Genomic DNA, 22,749 nt, shown 5'->3' on the forward strand with positions numbered 1-22,749 from the left:
GTGGTTGTGAGCCACCATGTGGTTGCTGGGAATTGAACTCAGGACCTCTGGAAGAGCAGTCAGTTCTCTTAACTGCTGAGCCATCTCTCCAGCCCTACATTTTAAATGTTAACCCCCTTCCTGGTTTTCCCTCTACAAACCCCCTGTCCCATCCGAGTACCACCTGCTCCTATGAGGGTGCTCTGCACCTACCCATCCACTCCCATCTCAGGATATTTTCTGGTTACATCTATTTGCCTTCAAATTTCATGAAGACTTTGTTTTTAATAGCTTAATAGTACTCCATTGTGTAAAGGTACCACATTTTGTTTACCCATTCTTCTGTTGAGGAACATCTAGGTTCTTTCCAGCTCCTGGCTATTATAAACAAGGCTGCTATGATCACAGTGAAGCATGTGTCCTTGTTGTGTGTTGGAGCATCTTTTGGGTATAGGCCCAGGAGCGGTATAGCTGGGCCCTCAGGTAAAATTCTTTCCAATTTTCAGAGGTTCTACCAGACTAATTTCAATAGTGGTTTTACCGACTTGCAATCTTACCAGCAGTGGAGGATAGTTCCTCTTTTGCCAGGAGCCTTCCTGCCTGGAGAGGGTTGTGGACAGACACAAAGTAGGACTATGGTATGGCTTTAAAGTCTGAAAGTCTCAAGACTTTCTAGCTCTCTAACTGTACCGAAATGCTGATGATACCTTCCAAATAGTCTAGAAATTTTCTTGCTGTTTTGGATGGTAAAAAACTGCTTCCTTAGGAGATTTACACCTGCAGCCCTACAGCAGGGGATTACGTAATGTGGCTTTTATGCTATCTCAGCGGGACCTGTGGGGCTCTTACTTTCAGCCTGCTAGTCAGCAGTCACAGGAGGGAAAGGGGCTACCTTGAAATGTGACTATAGTGTTTATTACTAAGCTGTAAAATTTCTTATGAAAGCTATATAAGGAAAGGGGAAAGACCCTAAGCTGCACAAGGGATAATTTTTTTCTTAGCGTTTCATCTTTGTCTAAGAAGTGTTCTGTCCAAAAAAGTTTTCTGCAGCTCAGTTCCTGTCTTTTCTCTTTGCCCTAAGCACTTAAACATCCTTCAGAATACATGATTAGTTTGGTCTTCTCATTGTGTCCCGGGCTTTCTCGATGATTTGGGTTAGGAGCTTTTTGCATTTTGCCGTTTCTTTGACTTTTGTGTCAATGTTTTCTATGGTTTCTTCTGCCCCTGAGATTCTCTTTTATCTCCTGTATTGTGTTGTTGGTGACTACTGATCTATGACTTCTGATCTCTTTCCTAGGTTTTCTATCCCCAGGGTTGTGTTCTTTTGTGGTTTCGTTATTGTTTCTATTTCCATTTTTAGATCCTGGATGGTTTTGTTCAATTACTTCACCCATTTGCTTGTGCTTTAGTGGAATTCTTTAAGGGATTCTTGGGTTTCCTCTAGAAGCATTTCTACCTCTTTTTTTTTTTTTCCTTTTTTTTTTTTTGGAGCTGGGGACCGAACCCAGGGCCTTCCTAGGCAAGCACTCTACCACTGAGCTAAATCCCCAACCCCGCATTTCTACCTCTTTACCTGTGCTCTTTAAGGGAGTTATTTATGTCCTTCTTAAAGTCCTCCATCATCATGAGGTGTGATTTTAAATTTCAAACTTGCTTTTGAAACTGCAGTGTGATGGGGTATCCAGACATAATGTAGTGGGGAAACTTGGTTTAGATGATGCCAATATATTTGCTTTTTCTTTTCTTTTCTTTTTCTTTTTTTTTTTTTTTTTGTCTGTGTTCATGCACTTGCCTCTTGCCATCTGCTTATCTCTAATGCTACCTGCCTTTGCTGTATCTAACTGGAGTAGGACCCTCCGGTGATCCTGGCTTTTTCAGACCTCCTCAGAGTCCAGCTGTCCCTTTGATCCTGTGCTCCTGGGAGTCAAGCTGCCTCTAAGTGTTGCAGGGTTGGGTGGAGAGTTTGCCCCAGGAACAGAAGTGAGCTGGAAGGAACTGTGCCTCTGGCTGGGTGGAGGTTTGTATTCTCCTGATTCCGGTGGGGGTCACGGTTATGCTGCATGTTGGGAAAGATGTTGTGGCCTCAACTGTGATCTTGAGTGTGTCAGAACTCCAGTGTTCTTGGATTTGTCGGATCTCCTGGGAGTGGAGTTTCCTCTATGATAGTGGGCCTTTCAGAGCACCAGGGAGTCAGGCTCCCTCTGGGTGTTGTAAAAAAAATGATGCAGAGCTAGCACTCCAGGTCTGCTCCCAGTGCAGATTCAAACCGGAAGCAACCCATGCTACTGACTGGACAGTGGTTCCTGAGTCCCTGGATCCTGGGATACCCAGGTAGTCCAGGTGTTGGAGTACATGTTGTGGCCTCTCCTGTAATCCTTTGTGTTTCAGGAAACCTGGAAATTGGGCTCCCACTGAGTGTTGGAGGAGAGGGTGCAGAGCCGAAGAACCAGGTCTGCTCCAGTTGCAGGTTCAAGCTGGCAGGTTTCTGTGTTTCTGGATGCGTGCGGGTTTCACAATTACTCTGGCTGTTGGGGCAATTGTTGTGGCCTCCTCATCTGTGATCCTGGGTGTGTTAGAGCACCTGGGAGATGGGCTTCCTGTGGGTGTTTTGGGAATGGGTTTGGAGTCAAATTCTCTCTTCTTAAAGTAGAATTATTTACCCCTTCTTCATAATCTCGTCCTTTCATGGTACACCCAAAACCTGTGGCTACAGCCCTAGATGAAAGGTCCAGGAACTCAGACCCAACTTAGAAGGAATGTTGTCTTGGACCATCAACTTGTCCCAAGACTATTTTTGTCTTCCAAGGATAACTGCGTGTTTGTAAGGCATGAAAGCTCACACTACACTGTTCCTTACCTATGCAGTCCTCACTATTCTACAAGGGAGGAGGTACATTTTATAAATTCTAACTTTGTTTCATCTTTCCGGAACAACCACTTACCATCGCCTTATACTTTCTACAACCCAGTCTAACTTCCTAAAGCTATTTAAGTCAGATCAGGAATTCTGTAAAATTGTTAGTTGATCTGAACAAGTTTTTATTTCTTGATAGTTCATCATCCTGTTTGTCTTCAGGAAACTTACTTAATAGAGTAAGCAGGAAGCAATCACACAAGGTTACAGGCAGTGAGGGTCTGCCCACACCTAATTATACCATGCTAGATATATGAGGAATAAAGCAATGACAAACATGACAGAGCATGCAGCAAGAAGCAATCCTGAGATGAAGCCTCTGGGTCCATGCTTCTACAGGATACACCCATCACTGCCATGCAAAATGGTTGGCGATCTCTACAAAGATCACCTGCCAAGTGTACGTCTTCCTGTATGGCATCAGCGAACAAGGCTGTTGGTTACTATTCATAACCTAAAGGGAAACCCTACTGAAGGTCCCCGTCACTTATGGCACTGAACACAAATTAAGTCAAAGAGGTACCCAACCAGTAGAGTCACCCCTACTGCTATCATTCATGATGTTGGAAGTTACTTTGCAATAGAACAATCACAAGTATCATCTACGAGTGCTGTAACCACACCAGTAACATGCCTGCACAATATCATAATGCAATACTGGCGCGGGGCTGGCTCCAGTGCTACGTAAAGCTACAGTAGTTGGGAAGGTATCTAATTTCAGAAGTGAAAGGAATCAAGATGAATGATGTTAGGTCTTCCTTTCTCATTGTACTCTAAATAGCTATTTCTGACCCTCCCTTGAAGGCCACATATTTCTTAAACTGCCCAATGGCAACAATGTAACTGTTATATTTTCCTACTGATTTCTTATATGATTGCATATTGGAAAGTACTGATGTCATAACCTAGGTATCAAAGGCATGCTATGGTAAGTGAACATACACTAAATGGAAATATATGTAGTATATTATTGTACATTATGTTACATAATGATAACTGGGTGATATTCCACAGCTGGACTCCACTTTATTTATTGATTCAGGATCCTGTTAAACCTGAAGCTCCATAATACAGCCAGGCTGGCTTCCAACTGAGTTAAAAGGATCCTCCTTTATCACTCCCGCTTTTCATTAATGTGCCATCATGCTGCATTTTATGCGGGTACTGGCAAAAAAAACAAAAAAACAATGCTGGCGTAATTGGACTGTATGAATATACAACTTTAGAAAATGTAGTCATGTAGGGAACCTTAGGTAAACAGGAGAAAAAGTAGTAGTATTCACAATGAGGAAGTTGATCCTAATAAAAAATTGATAGTCTGTTAATGAGATTTATCAATGAAAACTCTTTTAAAAAACAAATATTAGGAAATATTTCCATTATTAACATAAAGAAAGTTTTGCTGGAAGAAATCTAAGCAAGAAAGACTTAATTTGAGATTGATAACAAACTGTAATTAGGAACACTGTATTTAAGCACTGTTCCTTGATAAACAAAGAAAATACAGCTTCGTGATCTAACAATCAAAGTGTTTTTCCAACTAAACTATGAAAACTGATTTTTTTTCCAGAGTGAGATTTCTAAGAATTTTTTATTGACTATTTATTTATATTTCAAAGCTTATCTACTTCCCCAGTTTCCTGTCCATAACCCTTTTTTTTTCTTTTTTTTCGGAGCTGGGGACCGAACCCAGGGCCTTGCGCTTCCTAGGCAAGCACTCTACCACTGAGCTAAATCCCCAACCCCGTCCATAACCCTTCTAACCCAGCCCTACAATCCCTTCTTCTAAGATGATGCCCCCCTCCCCCAACAACCCACCCATTCCAACCTCCCCGCCTTGACAATCCTCTACACTGGGGAGTCCTGCCTTGACATGAACAAGGACTTCTCCTCCCTTGGTGCCCAACAAGGCCATCCTTTGCTACATATGCAGCTGAAGCCATGGGTCTGTTCATGTGTACTTTTTGGATGGTGGTTTAGTCGCTGGGAGCTCTGGTTGGTTGGTAATGTTGCTCTTACGGAGTTGCAAACAATTCTCCAGTGGGGACCCTGTTCTATGTTCAATGATTGGCTGTGAGTATTCCCTCTGTATTTGTCAAGCTCTTGCAGAGCCTTTCAGGAGACAGCTATATCAGGCTCCTGATAGCATGTACTTCTTGGCATCAGCAGTCCTGTTTTTTTGGCTGTAGTATATAGGCTGAATCCCCAGGTAGGGTGGGCTCTGAATGGCCATTCCTTCAGTCTCTGCTCCAAACTTTGTATCCAAATTCCCTCCTATGAATATTTTTGTTCCTCCATTCAAGAAGGACTGAAGCATCTGTCATCGTTCTTCTTGAGCTTGATGTGGTCTGTAGATTGTATTTCAGGCAATCTGAGCTTTTGGATAATATACACTTATCAGTGAGTACATACCATGTGTGGTTTTCTGTGACTTTTGTTACCTCACTCAGGATGGTATTTTATAGCTACATCCATTTGCCTATGAATTTCATGAAGTCATTGTTTTTTGTTTTTTGTTTTTTTTCTTTTTTTCGGAGCTGGAGACCGAACCCAGGGCCTTGCACTTGCTAGGCAAGTGCTCTACCGCTGAGCTAAATCCCCAACCTCGAAGTCATTGTTTTTTAATTGCTGAGTAGTACTCCATTGTGTAGACCTACCACATTTTCTGTATTCCTTCCTCTCTTGAAGTACATCTGGGTTCTTTCCAGCTTCTGGCTATTATAAATAAAGTTGCTATGAACATGGTGGAACATGTGTCCTTGCTATATGTTGAACATCTTTTGGGTATATGCCCAGGAGAGGTATAGATGGGTCCTCAGGTATTATTCTGTCCAATTTTCTGAGGAATCTTCAGACTGATTTCCAGAGTGGCTGTACCAGCTTGTGATCCCACCACCAACGGAGGTTGATAGTACTCATTTATCCAGTGTTCATCGCAAAATGAACAACTTTGTGGAGCACAGAATACAGTGTGAATCTAGACAATTTTGTCATATGCATTTAAATATATTGACATACTATATTATTTCAAGGGAATTCTATTCACTGTCTGTTCGATTTTTGTGGACTGGTAGCTCAGAGATTATCCATAATGACTGCTTCTCTGGAGGACACTACCTCAGTTCTAGTACTTATAGTGTGGCTCATGACATTCTGCAACAGAAGTTCTAGTTGATCTGTAACCTCCTTGGTCTTGAAGCTCACGGATCTATATTCAAACAAAATACTCATAAAGACAAAATACAAAGAAAGAAATAAGACAAAAGAGCTGAGGAATAGAGTATCAGGAGGTAATATCAGTTATCAATTTGTTTCTTACTATATAGTACCCTATTCTGATAATTTTCCAAAGAAGCCCAGCATTCTCATTAAAAGCAGAGAAATCATTTAATCCAGTACAGGGGATAGAAAATTGTAGGGCAGGATAACTTACATATCATAAAGTAGAATGAAATAATTTACAAACACTTGATCATTTATTTCTAGATTGTGAAAATCTCAAAGAAACTCTGGAAAATGGCTAACTTATTTAACATATCAGAAGCAGAAACTAGCAGTTAGTACATGTAATAAAATCCTGGCTCTTCTGAACACTTGTCCTGCTTGATAAGTGCCTAAATTTTCTTTCCAGTGAGATATGCCAGTTACAGGCTCCTTCTTCTTCATGGGCTTCCAAGTAAACCAGTCAATTATTGGCAATCCAACAACTTCTGTGTTACTGTTACACCAGCACATCTTTCAAGTAGGAAAGATTATAGGCTGAAGGTTTTGTTCCTGGGTTGGGTCACCCTATGAACACTCCTCTATGACTCTCCCAACTTACATTCACACCCAGATCCACAACTCTGCCATTTTGATTAAAAAAAAAGAAAAGGAGCAGGATCCCGGGGATAGCAACTGAACACCACATCACATGTGAAAAAGAGTAGGCACAAATCCTCATATCAAAGCTAGGCAAAGTACTTAACTCAGGCAAGAGTCAAACATACAAACCCACTGTGTCTCTCCTATATGAATGCTTTCATGCATTAGAGGATGACTCTGATATGCGAAGGCTTAATCAAGTTGATATATGCACAGGGGCTCACTGCATGGTGTCATTTGGAATTTTTTGAAGACCACCATAATGAGCAAAGGCTTTACAGCACTGGTTATATTTAAAGGGCTTCTCTCCAGGAGGCATTCATTTATGCCTTTGAAGATCACAGCTGTGTACAATGGCCCTAGCAGATCCCTTACATTCACCAGACTTCTGCACATCATGTGATTTTCTTTTTATGAGTTTCCAAATGGCTGTAGCATGCTTAGGCTTCACCATATTGATTACATTCAAAAGAGTTCTCTATAGTATTTGTTCTTTTATGACTTTAAAATCACTATTCTATTCAAAGATTTACCGCATTGGTTACATTCATAAGGTTTTTCTCTAGTATGTGTTCTTTTATGACTTTGATGTTGACTGTGAAAGGAAGAATATTTATGATATAGGTTAATTTTTTTTTTATTCTTTTTTTCGGAGCTGGGGACCGAACCCAGGGCCTTGCGCTTACTAGGCAAGTGCTCTACCACTGAGCTAAATCCCCAACCCCATGATATAGGTTAATTAATTGGGCTTCTCTCCAGAATGTGTTCTTTTATTTCTTTGAACATCACTGTAATCTGCAAAGGGTTTTTTACATTGGTTACATTCACAAAAATTCTCAGCAGTATGTGACTTTTTTTATGCCTTTCAAGACTTCCGATCTGTGCAAAGGTTTTGCCACATTAGGTAAATGCACTCGGCTTCTCTTTATGGCTTTTCAGACTGCTATGACATGCAGAAACTTTATCATATTGCTTTCATGCACAGGAATTCTCGGCAGTATGTGATCATCTTATGCCATTGAAGATTTCTGTTTTGTACAAAGGCTATGCCACATTGGTTACAGGTAAAGTGCTTCTCTCCAGTACGTCTTGTTTTATGGCTTTGAACATTACTGTGATGAACAAAGACTTTACCTCGTTGCTTACATGCATAGGGTTTCTCTCCAGTATGAGTTCTTTTATAGCTTTTTCAGAATGCTATGACATACCAAAGCCTTTCCATGTTGGTTACCTTCCCAGGGATTCTCTCCAGTATATGTTCTTTGACGCTGAAAATCCCCTTGATGGGCATAGGCTTCACATCATTGGTTACACACACAGGGCTTCTATTTCGTATGTGTTCTTTTATGGCTTTGGAGATTGCTGTGACAAGCAAAGACTTTACCACATTGGTTGCATTCATAGGGCCTAACTCCAGTATGAGTCCTTCTATGGTTTTGAAGATTGCTCTGAGAAACAAATGCTTTACCACATTGGTTACACTCATAGGGCTTCTCTCCAGTATGTGTTCTTTGATGGTTGAGAAGATGGCTGTGACGAAAAAAGGCTTTACCACACTGGTTACATTCAAAGGGCTTCTTTCCAGTATGAGTTCTTGTATGGCGATGAAAATCACTGTAATGGGCAAAGGCTTTGCCACATTGGTTACATGCATAGGGCTTCTCTCCAGTATGTGTTCTTTTATGGCTTTGCAGAATGCTCTGCCATGTAAAGACTTTACCGCATTGGTTACATTGATAAGGCTTCTCTCCAGTATGAGTCCTTGTATGTATTCGAAGATAGCTTTGACAAGCAAAGGCTTTACCACATTGGTTACACTCATAGGGCTTCTCTCCAGTATGTGTACTTTTATGTCTTTGTAGATGGGCATGTTTAGCAAAGGCTTTGCCACATTGGTTACATGTATAGGGCTTCTCTCCAGTATGTGTTTTTTTATGGGCTTGCAGAGACTTGTGCGATGAAAAGACTTTGCTGCATTGGTTACATTCATAGGGCTTCTCTTCAGGATGAGTTTTTGTATGGTTTTGAGGACTACAGATTTGTGCAAAAGCTTTACAACGCTGGTTACATGCGTAGTGTTTCTCCGTAGTATGACTTTTTTTATGGCATCTCAGATAGGTGTTTGATAAAAAGGCATTTTCACATTGGTTAAATCCTCCAGGTTTCTCTCCTGTTTGTGCTTTTCTGTTTACTTGAACAGTACTATAGTATACAAAGGGTTCAGTAAGTGTGCTTTTATGTGTATGAAGATGATTTTGACTTGCAAACCCTTCTTTGTATTGCACAACTTCATTGGTTTTCTCTCCAGTGTGAATTCTTTCATTCCAGTCAAGATGGCTGTGATATAGAATAGCATTATCAGCTTGCATATATTCAGAGTTTCTCTGCAATATGAATTCTTTCATGCTTGTGTATGTAATGGCACATATGGACAGTGTACTCCACTCAGTATACTAATGAATATTTTTATCTACATGAATTGATTTTACAGTGTTTTGTAAATGTAAAGAAGAATCAGATCTAATAAGCATTTCTCACTTTCTTATATCCATTGTTTTCCCTCATTTTGGTTCAGTTTACATGTTTGCTGTGATGGTAAAAGCTTTGATTATATGCCTCATATTTATATCAATTTTTCCCTTTGCAGGGTTCTTCACATAAATATGTCAAAAAAATTACAAGAACTGAGAGCTTTACCTCAAGATTGTATTCATAAAGTTTTCTATTGTGTAGCCCATTCAATATTTGCAACTTGAACCTTAGTACATAGAGAATTGCTACGATATTAATACTCATCGGAATTTTCTGCTGTTTGAGGTTGTTGATGTATGCATAATGAAATTATAAAATCAATTAACTGGAAAATGGTTTTAGGTTCAACAAATTTACACTAAGTGGGGAAACTACATACTTCTAATTGTACTGTGACAGAGATAGGTAAAATGTTTCTGTCAATATCCCTAAGGAATGATGTTGTATTTTGTATATAGGGTAGATAAAGAGATAGATGATAGATAGATAGATAGATAGATAGATAGATAGATAGATAGATAGATGAATAGATATATACATAAGTAGGTACGTAGATAAATAGATTGATGAATACATAAGAGACAGAGATAGATTTACTTTGATAAAGATAGATATAATTATATATCTGTCACTTATAATATACCAACAAAAGGAAGAATAAGAAATACAATGTATCCACATTACATTCACACACTTTGAGACTTTTTGCTCTTCATAGACATGTGGTATTTTGATTAAGTTTTCTCTACATCTTTTTTAACCTTCTTGAACTGCCCCTCTCACTAAAGTTAAGCAGCTTACTACAAGTAAATGAGTAACATCTGCTTTACTATGCACTATTTGCTTACTCATAGCTTCCGGATATATAAGCATCACATGTTCAATGTGTACACTGCTATTATATCTTAGTGTTACAAGCCTAAGCAAACTGGCATTTCGACAGAGTAGCTCTAAGGGAGCTGTAATTGAATTGTATGGCGATGAAAAAGGCATTGTTTCCATGTATTCTATCTTAAAGGAATGCTTTGCAAACACAAATCAACACAGAAACACATGCATTTGTAAGAATTTAGTATCCAATATCCTTAAAGCTCTGCTTATTTAGGGTGAGGCTCTTAACTAAAACTTCAAGAAAACATTAAAATTTCTTGAGAGGCATATTTCTATCAGAATGCACTAAAAAATTACCTTCCATGTCTTCTAGAATTTTGACAATTTTCTTCAATAATATGTTCTTCCCAGTAAGAGCCTAAAACACAGTACCAGAAAAATGTATGACACATTACTGGAGTTTAGGGGATATTTTAGGTACTATCTTAAGTGAACCTTAAAACCATGCCTCATTAATTCACCTCATTCCTCCTTCTCAATTGAAAGCAATGAAGCAAGCAAGCAAACAAAAACAGTTGCCCCCCTATTTTAAAAAGGAATCAATAACAGTCTTACCTATAGCAGTGAGGTTCTCGTAGGTCTCCAGCATCACATCTCTGTAGAGACTCTTCTGGGAAGGATCCAGCAAAGCCCATTCTTCCCGAGTAAAGTTCACATGAATGTCCTCATATGTCACTGCCTTCTCAGATATCACACATACACATGTATGTGTACAAAACAAAGCAGGTTTACATATTGAACATGTATATTTCATTGACCATATATTCACATTATTCTAGTGTTTTCTCCAGTTATTTAATGATAGAAAAGTTATAATGTTATCACTAATTCATTGTAGAAGGAAACTGAACGATAAGGTTCAAAACTCCCACTTCCTCACCTTTTGAATAAGATAGACACTTGCAAGGGAAATGCCACTGGAGAGACATGAAGAGACCAGTAAATAGATCAACAATGCTAAGCACACATCATAGATGTTGTATAAATAATTACTAACTACAAAAGCACTGAGGCTTTGGTAAGATGGCCATTTTTACTATGAATTCTGTCTATTCATGAGCATGGAAAATTTTTTTACTTCCTTTGAAATCCTTTTCAATTTTTTTCTTCAGGGATTTGAAGTACTTAACAGGGAGATCTTTCACTGGCTGGGCTAGTTACAAAAAGATACCTTATATTATCAGTGGCTATTGTAAAATATGCTATTTCTCTTAGTATTTCCTTGGTGCCATTATCATTTATATAAAGGTGATCTACTGTTTTGTATAGTTAATTTTGTATCCATCCATATTGCTGATGGTGGGTATCAGCTGCAGGAGTTCTGAAATAGAATTTTGGAGCCACTCACTTATACTATCAGATCATCACTAAACAGCTCTACTTTGACTTCTTCCTTTCCAATTTATATCTCCTTCATCTCATTTAGGTTTTTTTTTTTTTCCTATTTCTCTGCCTAGAAATTCAAGTACTCTATTGAATAGATAGGGAGAAGGCCACCTTGTTTTTCCTGATTACAGTGAAATTGTTTTATGGTTCTCTCCATTTAGCTTGATGTTGGCTATTGGCTTGCTTTAAATAGTTTTGATTATGTTTATCTCAGAATTCTGTAATACCTTGAACATGAAAGGGTACTGGATTTTACCAAAGATAGCTGGGCTTTATTCCTAGAGTTTTATCCTACCTGCTGGAAACTGGAAACAACCTAGCTGTTCCTTGAGTGAAGAATGAATAAAGAAAATGCGGTACGTCTACACAATGGATTACTATTCACCTACTAAAAACAAAGACACCATAAATTTGCAGGCAAATGGAAGGAACTTGACGATATAATCCTGAGTGTGGTAACCCAGTCCCCAGAGGACATGACTGGTACTCACTCATCAGTAAACACTCGCTGGATCATACAGGGACCATGCTACACACCACAGACACAAGGAAGCTAAACAAGAAAGTCGGTCCAAGCAAGGATGCCTAAATCCCACTTAGAGGAAGGAATAAAACGGTCATGAGAGGACTGTGGAGGTGAGGACCTGGAATGGAGAGGGAATGGGAAGGAGAATGGGGGTTCAGGAAGGATCAGGTGTGGAAAAGGACAGGAGAAATGGCTGGATGCCAGAAAATGACTATAAATCTGCACCTGACAGAGGTGAGGAGGTGAGGAACATCTCCATAGGATAACTGAGGCAATCAAGAAGCAATGTGGGTGACCTTAGCTGTAACTCACTACATTGGGGATAACAAATCTGAAGAGAATACCTTCTGTAGCCAGGCAGGAACCCCAGTAGTGCAATAGGGAGACCAACCTACGCTCAACAATGTCAACCCTGTCTACAACAAATGCATGCATGGAGGAGAGACACAGGAAATTGCCATCCAATAACCGGGCCAAATTGAGACCCATTCCATGGTGCAGCACCAATCTCTAATACAATGAATGAAACTGTTAAGCCTTCAGACAGAAGCATGTTGTCCTCCGAGAAGTTACGCCCAACACCTGATTCTGACAGATACAGACACCCTTAACCAAACAATTGATAGAGCTTGGGGACTTGTTGGAAGAATAGGAGGAAGCATTGTGGGCTTCTCAGGGGAGAGGAACTCCACAGGAAGATCAAGAGAATCAACCAACCTCAATCCTTTGTGTTCTCACAGTTTTAATCAACGACCGAGGAATATCCAGGGGCTGGACCTATGACTCCCTGCTCATATGGAGTAGATGTGCAGCTGGGCCTTCGTTGGGTCCCAAACAACTGCAACAGTGGAATTATCTGGCCTAACTGCCTGAAGAATTGCGTACCCTAGCATAGAATTAATGTGCCAGGGATGGAGTATTACCCAGGAGGTGACTACCCACTCAGAGCAGAATGTGACAGGAGGGGTTGAGGGAGAGATGGTGGGAGAGGCTGATGGAGGCAGGAAGCAGGATGAAAAGTGAATAAATTTAGAAATATATATAAAAGACAAGAAAGAATACAAAAGGAAAAGCAAGCTGGTTAGATTGGCTCATGGACTAATACAAGCACTAGGTAAACAGAGGAAAAGTATCTCACTGAGGTGGATCTTCACATGTCAAAAGCTTCAGAATATAGGAGGGTTTCCCACTTCATAAGCTATACTGAAACTAAAACCCCCAGAGTACTCAACTCTCTGGCTTTAGTTAATTCCGTATGCAGTCAACTTGACTCTCAAGAATAACAATCCCAGCAGGCAAAAAAGAAGAGCTGAGGAAGATTTCCTTTTTACTTTGTAGGCAAAGAGTGCTTGGCATTCATTTCCAAACAGTGATTATAATAAATAATAAAGCACTGAGATTTTCAATAGGGATTCTGTTTATGTTCACCTAAAGGGTTGCCTGCTACTAGTCCTTGTCTGAACATGGTCATAGTGTAAAAGCAGACATATTTATGGACATTTTAGCTCAAAGTCATACAGAAACATATTTAAATGATAAAAATGTTAGGCAGAAAGGGCCATGGAATTCATTTTGTGGCTTAGTATTGTAGCTGAAAATAAAGTAAATGACACCGAGAATGTAGACTGCTTGTCAGTTGTTTCTGTCAGGGCTTCTATTCCTGCACAAACATCATGACCAAGAAGTAAATTGGAGAGGAAAGGGTTTATTCAACTGACACTTCCACATTCCTGTTCATCACCAAGGGAAATCAGTACAGGAATTCAAGCAAGTCAGGATACAGGAGCTGATGCAGAGGCCACGGAGAGCGCTGCTTACTGGGTTGCTTCCCCTGGCTTGCTCAGCTTGCTTTCTTATAGAAGACAAGTGTACTAGCCCAGGGATGGCACCACCCACAACAGGCTGTCCCAACCTTCCTCTTTGCTTTTTGAAGGCAAACTTTACCTACATTTAGCTGTAGAGGCAGACATTGTCCAATATTTGCTGAACGACTATCCCACACCCTCCCTTCCTGAGACTGTTTATCAGCCTTAGGGGAAATGTCCTATGTACTTTTTTGCCTCTGTGCTTTTGGTCAGAGACCACACTAAATTCTAGGTCGTTTCTAAATAGAACCCATTCTTGTGGTATGTGTACCTCATAAAATGGTTTCCATGTTGTCAAAACATAAAGTATATTGTGTACCTAGAATTTGACTGATAGTTGCCTGGAAATAGCTCCCCAAATTGTATTGTATTTTAAATATGAAGGCAATGATTTGGCTGGAATTAGACTCCTCAATTTCTGCATCAAGTTGACAAAGTTAATATCCACCAGGTTTTTATTCTCATCTCTTACCATGGTTTCCTTCCCTATTTGGTAAAGGAACATCATGAAGAGAAGTTTGTTCTGTAAGTAACCAGGAGTGCCTGGGACAGAAAAATCATCAGGTATAAAAATATGGGGCGAAAGTACCTTAAAAACTAAGAAAACAGAATGTTCTTCAGGAGCATCCAGCTTTCATTCCCAGCTCACTATCTGTAAGTCAAGTTCTAAGGGTTTTTACAGAGCCCCCCATCTTTCTGTCCTATGTGGATGAACAGGGTAGAAAAAAACCATACACATGGGCAAAACATTTGTACAAATACAATAATGATTAAAATTCTTTTGGTATGGGAGAGAAAGGGGGTGGGGAGCACTAGCACCATAAAACTTCATGTTCAATCTGGACACCTTAGTAGATTTCTTCAATCCAAGCACTCAAAACGCAAAGGGAATGTACTCACTGTGAATTTGAGAAAACCTTGCAGGAAACAAGGGATATAAGCAAACATGATACAGAAAATTTACTGTAAGCCCATTGGAGCAGTTAGAGAAAGGAATGAAGGATCTGAAGGGACTTGCAACCCCACAAGAACAACAATACCAACCAACCAGAGCTCACAAGGACTAAACCACCATCCAAAGAGTACACATGGACAGACCCATGGCTCCAGCCGCATATGTAGCAGAGCATGCCCTTGTTGGGCACCAATGGGAGAAGAAGCCCTTAGTCCTGCCAAGGCTGGACCCCACTGTGCAGAGGAATGTCAGGGCGGAGAGGTGGGAAGAGGTGGATTTATGGGTGGGGGAACACCCTCATAGGAGGAGGAGGGGATATGGGACAGGGCATTGATGGACAGGAAATTGGGAAAGGGGATAACATTTGCAATGTAAATTAAAATAACCCAATAAAAAATTAAAAAAAAACCTTTTGGGATATAAGGGATGAGCACAAATATAATAATTAAAATTTTCTGTAAGCCTAGATCATCAACTTAAAGGTAGATAAAGTCAAAATAATTCCTTAAAGTGAGTAACGAGGCAAGCCTGATCAGTCTCTATATGTATTCAATGTATGGCATGAAGTTCTACCTACAACAATGAGACAATGGAAGGATATCAAGGGGATATAATTTGGAGAGTAAGAAATGAAAAATCCTAATTGGTAAATGATATGACAATATACATCAGTGACCCTAAAAATTCTACTACCCACTTTGTACAGCTTTAAAACACTGGATACAAGATTAACTAAAAAACAAACAAACAAAAAATCAATAAACCCTCCAATATGCCTCCTATATCAAAATGACAAAGGGACTAAAAAATCAGAGAAAACGGCAAATAGAAGAGACTCTATGGGTGGACTGTGTTAAATGGGCAAAGAAGCGGTAGGGATCATTTGGAGAGGAGACAGAGGAAGAGAGGAAGTGCAGGGAGAACGAGCTGGAATCAGAGAGCATGGGCAGATTACTACAGGAATTTAAGGCACTGGCAACTCCCACGGAATTCAGAGGGTGACTCCAGGGACCACTGCTATTAATGGAGGACAGAGTCTGAAGTACCCATCTTTATACCTAGCAAGGTCTGGTATTGGGACAGATTTACAGTTCACTGTGGTGTTAGCCAAGGAGCTGTCTAAACTATCCATGCCGATTCCAAGAAAAACATTTTGCTCTCTGTAATCTGACCACAGGGCCACACTGTATTGGACAACATTCACACAGCTCACTAAATGTAAAAATAAAGGGGGTGCAGGCTTGGAGACTTCACCCCTATGTTCTAGTCTCTTTGGGGGGTGAGGTTACTCTACAGGCCACAGAAAGGTAATTCTGGACACAATACAAGCTATACCATCCCTCACTGACTCTCTCCTGCCTGCAACTGTGCTGAGCCAAGGGGATGATGAACTTATTGAGTGTCCAATTAATATTTGGTTTAATTTGAGGAGCTGGGCATCAGAAGGAACCCAGTCCTTACACTGCCTGGGGTTTCAAGATCCTCACAGACACTAAGTGAAAAGGGGGGTTTGCATGGGTCTCAGTCACGTCCTCCTTTATGTGTTATGGTGATTAGCTTGGTGACTAGTGGTAATGCTAACACTGGTTGTATGGCTCTGTTCCTTTCCTTGAGCTTGATGCTCTTTTCTTCCTATTTGCCTACCATGCCCAGCTTCACATTGAGGACATTCAACATGTCTTTTCTATTTTATTTGTTCTGCTTGAATCTGCTCTCTGAAATCTGCTCTCTTCGAAAAGGTAAAACATATGGGGTGGAGATCTTGGAGAGAGGAAAGTATGAAAGGAGGAGGTAAAACTGGAAGGAGTGTAGGGAGGAGAAACAGTGGTACTGATATACTATATAAGAGAAGAGATCTATTTTCAATGAAAATATTAATATAATATTTCTTGAATGAAAATGCAAAAGGAAGAGGAAAAATAATGAAGAAAGAAAAGCAAACTAGTGAAGACAAGAAAAGTATAATTTTGACAGATATAGTTCTCACGCTGTTTCTGAAGAGGATGAACATCACAGAAGAGTTTATGCCAAGCCCAAGCCCATTCCTATGTTCAGTATAGATCTCTGTATTCATAAGTTTTACTCTCAGTAAGTACACACACACACACACACACACACACACACACACACACACACACACACGAAAGCATGTGTAACCATTTAAGGCTGGTTATTTACCAAGATAAAAAGAAACAAATGAGTGACTTGTCAAAGATATTACATTTTTGCTCAACAATCATTAATTGACATTATTTAAATTCAGATGAAAACAATTCAGTCTGTTTCTTAACCTCTTTCTAATTTTTCATGCACTATGACCTGTGACTCATGGGCAGAAAGGTCTGTTTCCATGGTAATCAGTCTTTGGATTTTTACAGTATACTGTATTAACTATTGGATTCTCATTGATCTGACAACTCTGGGTGTAAAAAGCTCGATAGTTACATTATCTTCTCAACATTCCCACTTAGAAAACATTGTAATAACCCATTGAATGTGAAGGCTTTGGCTAGATTCTGTGTTTTCTCCCCTAATTTTCATTTAACGTTTAATGTAGACAGAAGGCTGAAGCTCTTACATCAATGTTCAAATCACAGTGTCATTACAGATTTAAATCAGATGGGAAAGTCAGCCTCACACTGCTTATGCTCTCATTCTATGTTATTTCTTGAAAAATAGGGCACTGATTGTAGGGATATTATATAAGAGAAAAGTCCCTTAAATATTACCTTACCAAAGTTACCTATAGAGCATGGGTATAGAAATTAAAAACCACCTTAAATTCAGAACTTCAACAAAAATAATTCAAAGTGACTTTTAACTGTTATATTTCTCCATGTCAATCTACTCCTGATATTTCTTCCAAACCCAGAGTCACCAGGCTCTAAAGAACTCTGTACATGGAGATGATCACAGTGGTGGCTATGACTCTGTATTCCCTCCTGTCTTTTCGGGAAATTCCATCTCCTCAGAAACCCTTACAAAAATCCATGTTGACGAATATTTTAATGTCTGATTCCTGCCAAGCACCATGAATACCTGAAAGAGCTCTGAAACACAAAATTCCTTTTGTACCCTGGAATTTTAACTTCCTTGAAACGTGTGCTGTGGCATGTGGTAGGGGAGATGTAAAAGGATTCAAATCAAATATCGCTGAAGGCCGATTCACATCATCTTTCCTTCTAACGGTTTCCAAAATCTTAGTAAAAAATTGAACATGGACCACAATGCTAGGAACTCTTAATTCCCGTTCTTCCATTTCCACATCTGTCTATCTAGTACACACCAGAAGTAATGCCTGTACTGCACAATGAACAGTGATATTGTAAGCAACCAATATTCCTGTAACCAGAATCATAGAGGGCCTCCTTCCCCACAGTATCACAATTAAGTGAAGTTCAAAGGTCAAGAGCTTCTGCCCACGTTATCACATGTACCAACACAACCACCAGTCTCACACACCACCAGTCTCACCAGGGACACAGGCCACACCAGTCTCAGGAGATTGGACAGTGATGCCTTAGCCATCCTGTTCTCCCTTTTGCCTCACCCTCCTTCCCACTACACAAAACATGGCACAGCTTAAGGCCTCCCTCACAGCTTCATAGAATTGCATCAGAGAACAATCAAAGAAAGAACCTTCAAGCTACCTCCCACTGGTGCTCCTAATTTCTACATTTGCCCTGATCCCTCATTAGTTTGACCTCCTAGTCTGGACATAAGACAATCGCACCTTCCCTGCTGGAGGATTAGAGCTCACATGTGTCAGAAAAAAAAAAAAAAACAGGTCTTCCTAGATCCTACCTTTCATTGTAGGGGCAGACTCAGCCTTAGTCCTGTACATTTTTTTTTTCATGGACTCTTCCACTCTCCAGGGGCAAGTGTTCATCATCCATGGTGCAGGGTCTTTTGTGTGCCCCTCTCATTACACAATCAATGTCTAGTGCAGCATCTTTACCTTGTATGTCGGGAATCCAGAACACAAACATCACTCATATCCAAAACATAACAATAATAGAAGTAAGAAGAGCCATGAATGTGAAGTAAGAACTAATGGGAGGTGAATGGAAAAAGAAATGAAAAAGAACGGACAAGGGTGCTCCTACATATCATGGAATAGATAGTTCATCAAACGGGTAAAGTGGAGAGTAGATTTAGAGGCAGGGACATCTGATAGAGTCCAAAGTGAACAGGAACATGAGCCGTGTAAAGAGGTCAGTCAAAATGATGAGCCACTGATTGGCCAGACAATCTGTCAGTCTGCGACTGATCTTCTGAAATACTGAACGTGGGGATTTGTTGACTCTGATTTCCCATGCCATTGCCTGAGTGATGCTGGGCTTCAGGGCAATGCCAAGACACTGCTCAGCCATGGGAAATGCAGTCCGAGATGAAGGGAGAAGGAAGAGCTGGTTCCGGGATTCCTGGACCTGCAATTAGGTTTCACATGGGGGTGGGATAAGGTGGTGGGGTGTGGATAGCCAACTATTGGACATCTAGGCACCACTGGGTGTGGTGTTCTCAGGGGCTGTGGGGATGGGGAGCCCCTGCTTAGCTGAGCAGGGATGGTCCTTAGCTTGGCTGTGGCAGCCCGGAAGCACAGCTGGGTCTTCTATGGGAGAGCTAGGCTGCTCTCTGTATGTGAAGTCCTTCTGACGGTTCCCAAGGTTGCGGTAAATGACAGAGACATTCCTTGGTTCTAATCTGTTTATTGACTGTTCATGGCAGAATATGCATCCATACCCTTTGATTAAATACCTTTTCCAAGGAAGAATGTTTATGATGGAAGCTTATTGGCTAAGTCCTGGGGTCTGCTAGGTACCTCTGGTACCCTTGTCTTCACTTTGTCCATGAATGATGTGTATAGAAGAAAAATCATACTATTTATTTCCTTGAATCCACCTTGTCCATGATTGATGTCTCTAAATATGTAAGTAAAATTATACTAACTGTCCCTTAACTTCATGCTCATTCACTGGTATAATGTTGTCAAAGATCTTGACATAAGACAGATGTAAGTTATTCCATGACTTTTTATGGAGAAATAATACCCATTTTATGACGATACACATTGTATCACTACTCTTTCCTTTCTTATACCTTTCCAAATTTATCCATCCATCTTACCAAGACCATGACATAGCTTTCCAAAACCACAATTGAGTGTGGCACATAACACTTTGGTTTCTGAATAGAGGAAAATTACCTAATATTGACATTGGACATCTGGCTACCATATGTGTATACACACCTGTATGCACATAAGCACACATGCACATGCACTCATGTGTATAGCACACACACACACACACACACACACACACAGAGAGAGAGAGAGACATCACATTGCACACACATGCCAATACAAACAACACACTCACAAGATAAAATCAGGAAGATGGTAAATTTTGTGTTATCAATAAGTACATCCCAAGGAATGAGAAGTAGGCATTACTCGTTGCATTTTTTTTTTTTTAACAGAGCCGCACTCCCAGACCAGGAAAGCCTGAGGACTTTTTGTGCAGAAAGCATTGAGACATCACGAGAAAAACTGCTTTCAGAACTTAGGCTACAGCAGCACATTGAGCAGAGACACTGTCTTCTGTTACTGACATTTTACATGGCCATTAAAACAGACAAAGAGCAGATGTCTGAGCAAAGTTGGTGCAGTTTTCTAGTCATAATGGACAAGAAGAACTGAGGGGGCTGCTTCACAGGAGTCAGCATTGCTCCCACTATGAAGAGAGCGACAAGGATCCTGTGGTAGTGAATGAACACACTTCCTAGCTGTCTCAGAAACCTGATAGGGCTAAGTGAATCATTTTGTAACTCCCCAGCATTTATTAATTTACGCATGTGAATAGAAATTGTCCAGACTGGCGGGTATAAAACTTGGGGAGGTATTATTTAAGAAAATTTTGTTGATGTAGTTAAGTCAGCACAGAAATTTGAATCAGGGGATATTGGCTATAGCTGTGTATGTCAGGCTACAAATCACACTTAATGACAAGATCATATTTTATCTCATTGATGGCTTTTCCCCTAGCAGGGAATGGCCTGTCCTTCTTGAAAGTCACTTTAGCTATAAATTGTTCCAATATTATCTATCTTTTAAAGAACTGAGTTAGTAACACTTTTTAAATTTCATTTTTTTAGAGCATCACAGCTCTGGTCAACTGTCTATAATCCTCCAACGTCTGTGGAGAATTAAGTATGTTATTCCTTCGTCCTGCCAAGACTGGACCCCCTAGTGTAGGGGAATGCCAGGGCGGGGAGGCAGGAAGGGATGGGAGGTTGGGGAGGGGAACACCCTCACAGAAGGGGAAAAGGGAAGGTATAGGGGGTATGTGAACAGGAAACGTATAAACAGAATATTTGAAATGTAAATTAAAAATATCGAATGATAAAAAAGAATGTTGTTCCTTGTTCCTTTTTCCCAACTCTTTGATTACTTGTTTCTCTTTAGGGCAATTTCTTCTGTAGCTCAGGCTTGCCTCTTCCTTTGAACACCTAATTCTGCCTCCGCTGCCCAGTTCATGAGAGAGTCTTGACAAGCCTTCCAGGCTGAGCCCTGACTAGTCAGTAAGAAAAAGAGACAATGGAATGAATGTCTTCTCACCTCCCTGACTTTCTTAGGGAAAATATAAATAAAGAGGATTGCAGTATGAATTGATTTCACTGACAAACCTTGAAGCTGGTGTAACCACAAAGAAGGGAGAAGTAGGAAGGAAGGAACTATTTTGCTTTGACAGAAGTTTTCATTATCAGTCACTTCTGATGTAAGAAATGTTACATGATCAATATAAGGACAAACTAAAAATCTTTTTTTTACTGGGCATTTTTCCTATACATTTCAAATGTTTCTCCCTTTCCCACTTTCTGGTCTACAAAACCCCTATCTATCCCCCTCCCCCTTCTTCTAAAAGGGTGTTCCCCCTCCCCAATCACCCACTTCCTGCCTCCCCACCCTGACATTCCCCTACGCTGGTGGGTACAGCTTTGGCATGGGGTCCAGGTAACAACATTGCTTGACTCAGAAATAATTTTCTAAAAGGATAAACATGTGTCTGTTCAAAAATTATAAAATCGGGTTTTATTAGTTTGTTTTTAAAAAAACCTGAAATACTGGAAAAAAAAATCCTTTCAAACACCAAACGCATGACATTCCTTTTACAACCCAGACAAAATTAACTCCAAATGAACGCCAACCAAAATGTTAAATGGAATAGAATAACTTGTAAACTGTACTGGAGAAATTAAGACTGCCTGCCAGTGGTGTCCTGCCAATGGTGTCTCTATACACGAGCCCGTGCTCTAAGTGCTTGGTGGAGATTCAGCCCAGCCAATGAAATCTTTGAGATACCACTGCTAACTCCAGGCTAATAACAAGAGGGACCCCACACGTGGCTGCACCACCGTGCTTGCTTCCTCCCGCCCTTATCTACGACCCACTACAGCAGATCCCGCTCCTCACCTTTGTGAGCAGTGAGCATACACTGGCCATGTTGCAGCTTCAGACCTTGCCTAAATTCCCTCAGTACACAGCATGAGATTAAAGTACAGCACCGCAAATCGCTCTAACCACGCTCAAGAGCACGAACCCTGCAAAGGGATTCCCGGAAAAAACCTCCTCCTCTTCTGACTGACAAGTCCTCTTGGAGACCCTGATTGGCCAATACATCTGCCAGTCCCTGTCTGTGCTTCCGCTAGGCACTGCCTCTTGGAACACTAGAGCGGGGCGATCTATACTATGTTTTTTCTTGCCATTGCCTGGGCGATTCTGAACTTTAGGGAAATGCCAAGACCCAGTTTGAGGATGGAAAAGCAGTCCAAGAGG

At 40.5% G+C, this 22,749-nt stretch overlaps 1 protein-coding gene across 3 annotated transcripts; it reads right to left on the reverse strand.

Moving 5' to 3' along the window:
- Positions 1-1,707: 1,707 nt before the first annotated feature.
- On the reverse strand, positions 1,708-22,532 carry Zfp951 (zinc finger protein 951). 3 transcript variants are annotated; one of them, NM_001395603.1, is made up of 4 exons: positions 22,387-22,532; positions 10,736-10,859; positions 10,478-10,538; positions 6,262-9,094 (listed from the first exon to the last, which is right to left on the reverse strand). In NM_001395603.1, the coding sequence occupies exons 1-4, from the start codon at positions 22,414-22,416 to the stop codon at positions 8,083-8,085; spliced, it is 1,227 nt and encodes a 408-aa protein (NP_001382532.1). In that variant the 5' UTR covers positions 22,417-22,532; the 3' UTR covers positions 6,262-8,082. The 3 variants fall into 3 exon arrangements, with proteins under 3 accessions (XP_038947463.1, XP_017455044.1, NP_001382532.1); XM_039091535.2 differs by lacking the exon at positions 10,478-10,538 and having other exon boundaries at positions 1,708-9,094; positions 22,387-22,411; XM_017599555.3 differs by lacking the exon at positions 22,387-22,532 and having other exon boundaries at positions 1,708-9,094; positions 10,736-22,377.
- Between the last annotated feature and the right edge of the window lie 217 nt (positions 22,533-22,749).

Source organism: Rattus norvegicus, chromosome 14 (assembly GCF_036323735.1).
Source record: "Rattus norvegicus strain BN/NHsdMcwi chromosome 14, GRCr8, whole genome shotgun sequence".
Classification (NCBI taxonomy): domain Eukaryota; kingdom Metazoa; phylum Chordata; class Mammalia; order Rodentia; family Muridae; genus Rattus; species Rattus norvegicus.

Excerpts from the sequence above, each read along its gene's own strand:
- Zfp951 (XM_017599555.3), bottom strand. The coding sequence starts at position 10,934 with ATGAAATATACATGTTCAATATGTAAACCTGCTTTGTTTTGTACACAT. Across the intron at positions 10,539-10,735 it reads CGAGAACCTCACTGCTATAG|GCTCTTACTGGGAAGAACAT; the intron begins GTAAGACTGTTA and ends ACTGTGTTTTAG. Across the intron at positions 9,095-10,477 it reads AATTCTAGAAGACATGGAAG|CCATCTTGACTGGAATGAAA; the intron begins GTAATTTTTTAG and ends TCTATATCACAG.